Source organism: Epinephelus moara, chromosome 1, assembly GCF_006386435.1.
Source record: "Epinephelus moara isolate mb chromosome 1, YSFRI_EMoa_1.0, whole genome shotgun sequence".
NCBI classification, from domain to species: Eukaryota; Metazoa; Chordata; class Actinopteri; order Perciformes; family Serranidae; genus Epinephelus; species Epinephelus moara.
Window position 1 is genome coordinate 4,478,371 of NC_065506.1, and position 9,926 is coordinate 4,488,296.

The 9,926-nt window shown below is 42.5% G+C and overlaps 1 protein-coding gene across 1 annotated transcript in view; it reads left to right on the forward strand.

The window, feature by feature from the left end:
* The first annotated feature begins 490 nt into the window (after positions 1-490).
* LOC126388145 (SH3 and multiple ankyrin repeat domains protein 2-like) overlaps positions 491-9,926 on the forward strand; it is a 276,219-nt gene continuing 266,783 nt past the window's right edge. Inside the window, exons 1-3 of the mRNA XM_050041059.1 lie at positions 491-796; positions 955-990; positions 1,067-1,138. Coding sequence (XP_049897016.1) covers positions 650-796; positions 955-990; positions 1,067-1,138 — 255 coding nt within the window. The 5' untranslated portion in view covers positions 491-649. The remainder of the gene's footprint in view (positions 797-954; positions 991-1,066; positions 1,139-9,926) is intronic.

Sequence of the window (9,926 nt, forward strand, 5' to 3'; positions counted from 1 at the left end):
TTTCCTCGCTCTGACTCAGGCTCTTCTTTTAAAGATAAACGTGCACCGTCTGCTACACATGCATTAATATCTCTACATCCACTGGATTAAAATGGAGGCGCTGTCTTTTATTTACCTGTTGCCATGGTGAATCGTGGAGTCGGAGCTCCATTGATGATGGCTTTTTATTGTCGGCTTAACTCAGAGTGAACATACTCAGAGTTGACTGAACTAACTCAAATCAGCTGTTCTGGAACCGGTAACTCAGAGTTTCCCATCTCAGGGTAAATCAACTCAGAGTTCAGGGTTAGACTCAGAGTTTGTTGAACCTTCTACCTGGAATACCCCTCAGGTTTGCAATGAGTACTGACTGATGACTGCGGCTGAGCCAATCAGATTTCAAGAAAAACGAGAGCCTCTTTCGTATTGGAGGAGGCCGCTCTTATCTCCTCCTTCAAGCATCAAAACACAAGATTGACACCTACGTTCCCTCTGAACATCTCACAGCAAACAAACAACATGGGAGGGACGCGCATTGCAGCACTGACAGCTAGCAACTAGCTTGACATTCACTAGCCTCACCGGGCCGGCCTCACCGGGCCGGCCCCACCGGCCCACTTGGTGACCGGCCAATCCGCCATTGGACGAGACTGACAACTTCTCTCATGAAATGCCCACGCACATATGTTTGCTACGTCTTTTTTCTGTGGCTTCGCTTCACAGACCCCAACCCCCCAAAAAAATATTTTCGCATCGGATCTACACGATTCACGTAGGTCACCTATTTTGTATTCAAAACGGCGAATTTCGCCGAAAGGTGAGCGAATTTCATGCCTGCATATTGTAAACACAAGCTCATGAGTTCCATTTGAGCTTAGCATTTCACTCAGGAGTTAATTTACTGTGTGAATTTTAACCCAAGACATGATGTGTTATTCTACACCTAACCACTAAGTTTTCCTCCATATACCTCAGAAAATAACCCTAAAAATGAAGTCTTTTACCTACATCGTAAGTTTATTTTGAAGACACATTGGTTTGCTTTGGACCTTTTCTGTGTTTTAATCATGTGGCTTTCACTCAACAGTTCCGCTACAAGAGCAGAGTCTACAGGCAGCCCAATGTGGATGAGAAACAGATTGCCAAGCTTCATACAAAGGTAAGACTTAAGCCATTAGGAGAGAAAATTCCCTAAATAATAACTCTAAGTTAAATGTAAGTCTTGTTTCTGGCCAGAGTTTGGGATTCTTAAAAGCACATTGACTCTGAAAGACTGCAAATGATTTATCATAGTATTACACCAGTTATGGCTGCAAGCAGAAACTGGCTATGCAGATGTGGCAGTCAGCACCACTGAGACATGTTTATTCCTGTTCAAACAAATAATGTGTATTATTTCCCATGTGTGCATCAGATACCTACATGTCACAGTTATACTGAATGGATATAAAAAGCCATAGAGGAAAAACACATTAAAAATAATCTCTGAACTGGAAGCAGGAAACACATTGTTACTGTGCGCCAGAGGATTTTTTTTTTTCCTGGAAAGACCTACCTGACACCGGGTGTGTAGAATACTAGTTCCCAACCTGAGCGTCCTGCTTAAGTTTCATGTTGGGTTGCGAGGCCTTCTAGTTTTTTAAGGGTGTAAAGGCCCAGACACACCAAACTGACATCAAAGAACTAGTGATGAAAAAAGCCAACTGTTGTGTCGCCCATGGTAATGTTAGCACATTAACAACACAACCCAGCATTGAAAGAACCAAGCATATTTACTTTGTGCCAGTAAACAGTAACACAAACAGTTACTAAAAGTTTCTGCTAAAGAGCTCAGTGGCTACAATATTATCTTACCTAATATAACAAATTTGTTTAGGTCTCACTCCCTCTTGACTTTAGCTCTTTGTTTACTTTCCTCACTTCTGTTTCCTTTTCTCGTGTACTGAGCTTAACTGCCAATCAGAGTGATTTCATTGACTGACGGGCTCTGCTGTCTCTGATGCCAACTCAACATGTAGGACACACTGCAAAGACCAGGGTCTTAACACTGACCGACAGCCGATTGTTGGCTTGGTATTTCAGGGCCTTTAGAGGACACAGTGGGCCTTTTTCTCATGATTTTTTCATTTCTGTGAAAAAAACTAAATTAAATTGTTATATTTAAAGTTTAGATTTTTATTTACGATATGAACTAAAAAAAAGTCTCGCAGGATAAAGGTGAAGACCTTAACACCAACTGCATTCACAGAACCTTCACTGTCTGCTAAACTGCTTCATCCTGCATCAGAAAAGTACACAGTTAAAACAAGCAAAGAGCTAATAGATCACTGGCCAAGCGTCAGGGAGAAGAAAACACTGAATTTGTCAAAAAAGAACCCTATTAAGTAAGTGTGATTGTTAAAAATTGAAAAAAAAAATACATAATACAGAAAATTGTACAAAAAGTTTCTAAAATATAAGGAAAATAATCACTGATGAAACATGCACAAGAAAACATTGGCTCAAACTGATTTGGATTGCTCGTTTTACACAAACCTCTACAGTCACTGCAGTTCACTATTTGGGTTAACTGTACAGTTTATCAGTTGGTCGTTGGTTATTGTTGTGAAATGAATATGAAAAGAAATACCCATAAAATATATGACTTGGTCAGGGGTCGTCAGTTTACTCATCTTCTACAACTCACACTCCCTGTGGTGTACCCAGGTTCAATTTTATCTTCTGTCTACATGCTTGCACTCGGCAGATTTTTATCCAATGTTACAACATGTATTTTCTTTTCTACACGCACAACATACAGATATACCTTTCGCTGAGGCCTGGTGAACCAAAAAGCCTAGCTGCTGTTTTAGATTGTTTTAAGTGATGTCAACTGTTGGATGGCACAAAATGTTCTTCAACTCAATAACTCAAAATCGAAAATCATACCATTCAGTCTGCCAAACGTTATCAGCCCCGCTGTGAATGCCCTTGCTCTCCTGTATGATAAAGTGAAGCCTGCTGCCAGAAATCAGGGAGTAAAGCCTGATTTATGGTCCTGCGTTAAATCAACAACGTACCTACGTCGTAGGGTACGTGGCTACGCAGGAGGCTCACCGTAGCCCCTGGCGTAGCCTGATGTGCACCTCCCAAAAAATGTAACTACACGTCGAGGTTCCGGTTCCGTATTGCACCATCCCCGCCATCTTTAAACATCTTCTGATGCGATGTAGATGTTGCAGTATTAACATACTTTCTTCGACATCCAACAACTCCAACTCCAGCAAGATTCTCTCTCTCTCGGTCGCCATTGTTCACTGTGACCGGAAAAGCCGGAAGCTAAACAAAGAATCAACTAGAGACGACGATAACCATTCAGGAAAGGAACGCAGCCCCCTACCGCTCTGGCGGTGAATTGCACCGCGATGAAATGGAGTGACGGAGAAGTTCGAAGGGTTCACGACGGCGTCACGGCAACGACGTAGGTACATCGTAGGTACGCCGCAGGACCATAAATCAGGCTTAACGTTTGACTTTGACCTAACTTTCCAACTACGTCATAAAAGAGAGGCTGAATCCTCTGGAGCGGCGGAGCAGCAACGAGCCGAGGGGAGGACTGGTGGTGTAGCTGCGGGGCTAGCTAACATATTCCTACAAAGGTGGAATCATTTTGCTGCACAGAATGGGATTCAGTGCTACCATCGTTGCAGCAATCACTAAGTTAAACTGGAAATAACGCCCAGGCCTGCAGGAGCTGATGGACAGCTTTCAGTCGAGTGAGTAATATTGTCCGTGTCGTGTCTTTGTTTGCTTTTACCGAGTGACCTAGCGTACCTGTCCCAGAGCCAGCTGCAGCTGTTGCTCACCAGTGTATCCCTCCGCGCAGGCCATAAAAACACTATAGTTCATGTATCAAACCTCTTCTAAAACGACTAAAACGGACTCTCGTTTTTTGAATTAATGTTTAAACATGTTTATTTTAAATGCACGTGCAGAAATGCCAGCTTCAGGGTTTCTGTAACGTTTATTTGTTCACTTTTACTGTAGGCAACGATATCCATCATGTTGTCTCAATATGAAAATGATAGGGAAAGGGCATAACTCCAAATCGTCTGAGTATTCCTTTAAGTCGCCAATTTGGGCACATTTTAGATTTGTGCCAGATGACAAGGGGCAGCCAGTGAATTTGGATGAGGCAATATGCCGTATTTGTCGGAAAGAAGTATCAGTTTCTCGGGGGGGGGGGCTTGTGACGTATCACCGCCATACCGTGGTGATACGTCTTGCCGTCACAGCCCTAAGTCAGACTTCTCTCCAGACTCGACTATTGTAACTTCCCTCTCTCTGGCATCAACCAAAAGTCACTATCCCACCTCCAGCTAGTTCAGAATGCAGCAGCGAGGCCTCTTACGCCAGGGCCACACCGGACGCGGAAGTGCTGCGAATAGCCTCGAAGCGCCGAGAAGCGAAGCCAGTTTCCTTTCGGCGCCCCTGTTAACCGATTGTGTCATCCACATCGGCCGCGCCGCGCAGCTCCGCGGCTGGCGCTGCAGCGATCATTTCACTTTCGAGCAAATGTGTCAAGCCGGGCAGGAATATAGGCTACACATATTAGTCAGTGGTATCTAAACAGAGATGAACACACACACACACACATAAGAAAGAGAGAGAGCGAGAGAGCAGGTGAGCAGGTGCCCAGGTGTGTTTCATTTAAGAGGCCACACCTTCAATTTTAGCAAATTGTGCACAAAGAATTGTGGGTACTTAATGCATGCTGACAATACACACATGCATCCTTGAAAATTCTTTAAAGGGATAGTGCACCCAAAAATGAAAATTCAGCCATCATCTACTCACCCCCAGCTGAGGGAGGCTCTGGTAAAGTTTTAGCGTCCTCACAACAGTTGCAGAGATCGACAGGGAGGTGGGTAGCAGCAGAACTGCACACCTAATGGCTGATGGCGACCCAGATTAAAAAGTCCAAGAACACAGAATTGAAATCACAAATTATCTCCATACTGCTCGTCCGTAGTGATCCAAGTGTCCTGAAGCCCCAACATAAAAAGTTGTTTGGAAAAACATCATTTAAACTCTGCCTCTCTGTGGACCGTGCTCACGTGTGCGCGCAACAGAACATAATTCATTCATTTCTTCATTTGCCAGTCAGAGTCAATATGCTGACAGGCAGTGTCGGGATCATACTTTAAAAAAGTAATTATAGTTACTCGTTACTTTCCCCAAAAAGTAACTGAGTTAGTGACTGAGTTACTAACTCTAATTTTTTTTAAAATTTATTCTATTTAGTTACTGACATTAAATAGAATAAATCATTATTATAAAACATTGTACACTTATCTACACTAGTTAAAGAACCTCCATTAATCGTGCAATTTATATGAGAAAGGTCTCATTGACTGACCGTCACCTGTGCGTATGCGGAGAAGGAGAGGGGCGGAGGGAGCGGAGCTATGGAAACATCCTGCAGTACGACATACTATCATAAGTTAAAATAACTTATTAGACAGATATATAGAGAGAAAGGCGACATTTAGAGAGCAAGTCCAAATAAGTAACTCCACTTTGGAAACAAGCTCAAAAAACCGCAACCCGCAACTATCAATATTTGTAAGCGACTTTACTTGTGTGCTTGTGAATATCCGCCCTACTCTGCCTCTGTCTCTCCCTCCCTTCCCCCTCACCTGCCCTCACCAAAGAAAAAAAACTTTAGAGCTCCGCTGAGAAGGAGCTTGCTTGGGTGAAAGCCACTTCAGTGAACTCCAGTAAAGCCGAGTAACGGCTCATTTTATAGTAACGGTAACAGCGTTATAACGGGGGAGACAGTAACTTTTTGATTACTCATTACTGAATAAAGTAGCGCTGTTAGTAACACTGTTTATTTATAACGCTGTTATTCCCATCACTGCTGACAGGTTACATATGCCTCTGTTGCACATGACGTCCATCCATCTGTAATGATAGCGACTCGTTCTGCTTTCATTAACTCACGCTTAACCTCTTTAACCTCACTGTACAAACTTAGTATGCAAGTGTTGTCTCGATGTGACTTCATGTTTTGGCTCCAGATTCTCCAGGAGCTCACGAAAACCATCGTTTTTGACAGCACTGTAAGACCTCATGTTCTTACAAATGAAATATGAAATGGCAGCTATGATACTCATCGCTCTTTTGGAGTTGTGGTTCAGTTTTTGTGGAAAAAAGTTGGTCAAAGCTGGTGTGCAGGCATCTGACATGTTACTGTTCATGCAGTAATTGACCCTAGCTAGAGGGTCAATGCCATGTTTTTTTAGGTGCCCGGTCAAATTCGTTGTGTTTCCTGAGTATTTTATCTTGTAACAGCATAGTTTGCATATAGCATGGGCTTTTTCTGTTAACCTGTCTTTTCTCTGAAAACCAAAATGCTGCTTCACTGCTGATTTATGCTAGAGATGTACCAATACCACTTTTTCCTTCCTGATACCAATTCCGATCCCTGAACCTTAGGTATCTGCCAATACCGAGTACTGATCCGATACCAGCGCGTAAAATAAAAATGGATGGGATATGAATAATTTTATGTCTCAACTCCTAAAACTCTATGTAAAATATTAAGAAATAAATACATAATAGTAGAATTAATGCCATAAAACTTTTTTTTATTATTATTAGTATTATCCAGTGTTGACACAGATCAAGATGCAGATTAAAGTGCAGCCACACAATTTGGTAAAAAAAAAAGACATTTTAAAGGCTATAGTAGAATGTAGAGCTTGCATTAATAAATACAAAAATTTTCACCAGATGACTTAAAGTAAGAAAATTAAAAGAGGCGGGGCTTTTACTCATCACAACTGCAGAGGCTCCCAGCTTCATTTGATACAGACTACATTGTAAAAGGGCCATTATTTATTAATCCCTCTGTGTTTTTATATAATTACTTTTTATCCGCTCCTGTTGTCTTTATAAAGTTAATACATCGCGCCGTCATTTCAAACTCAACACTTCCTGAATTTGTTTTAAATTAAAAGCCCCTTAAAACCTCGGCTGAGAAAATCCCTCCATTTTCTAAATAGGCTTTTATTTTGAAACATTTCTAGGAACTTGGTTGTGGAGGATACAGTAACTTGTATGTTTACATACGGTACTTCAAATGTAGCTCCTGCCGTCTGCTGGCGCTTTTTACGTTACTACAACAACATTTCGGCTGGCACATGAACAGACACAGTGACTGAATAAAAATAGGACAAGAATAACCCGATGACATCACACACGTCGTGAAAGACGACCGGGGATAATTGAGTACCATTGTGTAGTGTGTCATGTCTGTCTGCCAAGTCACGGCACGATTTTATGACTCCATAATCGTGTAATGTGACATAGTGACAGTCAGAAGAAGAAGTCGTGTAGTGTGTACCAGGCATAAATCTTCCTTTACCGTTTCTCCCTCTTGCATGTCGCTCATTTTCCGTGTGAGACTGCAGCGTGTGCATGAGAGGGGGAGGGCCTGCTTCGTGTTCAGAGAGGCAAGTGACAGAGAGAGAGGCGAGTTGAGCGGAGCAATGAGCGCAGCTTCAGAGCTGCTTTTCTGAAGCAAAACAAAAGTTTACATGTTCTAAAAAAAAGTAAAACCATCGCATGTCCTGTGATGTGACTATTGCACATGCACACATCGCGATGGCGATGTTCAAACGATAGCGTGCATGGTATCGGATTGGTCATAGGCTGTACTTGCCGATGCCCGATGCCGCATTTTAGGCAGTATCGGAGGCATTTCCGATACTGATATCGGTATCAGTACAACTCTAATTTATTCCAGAGAGGTAAAAAAAATGTCCTTGCCTTCTTGTGTGCTTGCCATTTCCTGCCTGGCGCCAGGCTGCAGCGGGTAAACGGAAATGGTGACACAGACGTGCAATGTGAATTTCAAGGTAAAAGTGTACCTTAAAGGGGCAAAAAGCGAAATCGTTTCACCGCTAGGTTTGCTGTTGTGCACTGCCTGTAGACCAAAACAAAGTGTGTCATGAGCCACTCCTCCCTCTACCTCTGCTCTCCACCCCCCACCACCCCCCCACCCCCCACTCGCCTCATCTAGCAGTTAGCGATATCTCGGTCTCTGCTGTGTTTAGCTATTCCCCTGCCTACTTCAATGATTTTATTTTATTTTATTTTTATTTAATCTTTATTTAATCAGGCAGTCTCATTGAGATCAAGATCTCTTTTTCAAGAGAGACCTGAGAACAGAGCAACATCCATAACAACAAAAACACACAGACACAAGCAGGAACAACACAACAAGGAATTAATAAAAACAATTACATGAATCATGAAAAACATCGGATAGATAAGCTTTAAAAACTCCAAGAGGAACAAGAGATTCAAGTTTAAGGGTCGATTGTAACTCGTTCCATTTAAAAGGTGCATAGTACCTGAAACCAGATCTACCAACATTTGTGCGCATGCAGGGGATATCTAAGGTTAGGTAGTTACTGGATCGTGTACTGTAGTTACTGGATTTGAAAGAGAGAAGAGATGTGAGGTAGTTTGGTAGCTTTAAAAGTAGAGCTTTAAAAATAAATAACATGAGATGGATATTTCTTCTTGTCTGTAAGGAAGTCCATCCAACTGTTTGATACAGAGAACAATGATGAGTACGAAATGCGTCATTTGTGATAAACCGTAATGCACTGTGATACACAGGGTTTAACTGCTGAAGTGTTGATGGAGCAGCATGACAATACAGAATGTCACCATAGTCCAGAATAGACATGAAGGTTGACTGCACAATAGTTTTACGGCTGGAAGAAGACAGACAGCCTTTAATTCTATACAGGAAACTTAGTTTGATTTTTAATTTTTGAGTCAACTGTTGAATATGAGTCTTGAATGTTAGTCGACTGTCAAGTGTAATTCCGAGATATTTGTAGGACTCAACCTGAGTAATATGGCTGCCATTTAAAGTTTTGATGGCAGGATATCCCGAGTCACTGGTTCAGGTAGAGAATACCATGAACTTGGTCTTTTTGCAAAACTAGTCTGTGATTAATGAGTGATTATTGAAAATCATCAAAGGCAGACTGTAGATGACTCAGAGCCTTGGCTGGAGTGGAGCCCGAAGCATATAAAATAGTATCATCAGCAAAAAAATGGACGTTGAAGTATTGATTAGGAATAACCATATTATTTATGTATAACGTGAACAACAATGGACCGAGGATAAACCCCTGTGGCAACCCGTTTCTGATGACTAGTTGGCTTGACTGGGTACCATCAGCGACCACAGTCTGAGTTCTCTCTGTAAGGTAAGAGTGGAACCAATGAACTGTGGCTTCATCGAGACCTATGGACTGTAATTTATGGAGAAGGATTTTATGATCTAGAGTATCAAAAGCTTTTGAGAGGTCGATGAAGAGGGCGGCACAAAATTGTTTATTATCCAGGGAGGAGACAATGTTATCGATAACTGAAGCTGCAGCTGTTATGGTGCTGTGACCCGGGCGAAAACCAGACTGTTGTGGCTGTAGTAGGTTGAGAGAGTCAATAAAGGTGCGTAGTTGAAAATGAACTAATGAAACCCATCCCGGTGTTTCCTCCGCAGCCTCCACTTCACCCAGCTTCACTCAGTTGCCCGATAAACCCGCTGCTTCTTCCCACTTTAACCTGAAGCGATGTTTTAGCCTAGTGAGCAGCCCGCGAGCCAGCTGCCCGCTAGGCTAAAACATCGCTCTCACTCACGGAGAAGAGGAGGAAGTTAGCGTTAGCTCCCGGTGTTAGCACTAGCCGAGTCGGCTGCCACCGGCTACTGGAGTAACTTACCGCCATGGAGCGCTTCTATCAGCTCTTCTAGTCACTGAGCCTCGCCTCCATCTCAGCAAATATATTACAAAAATGTAGCCTCGTGGGGAGGCTACATTTTACAATGCTAATTGAAAATGTTAGCTGGGCTGCCGGGCTAACTTACTCACTTAACACAA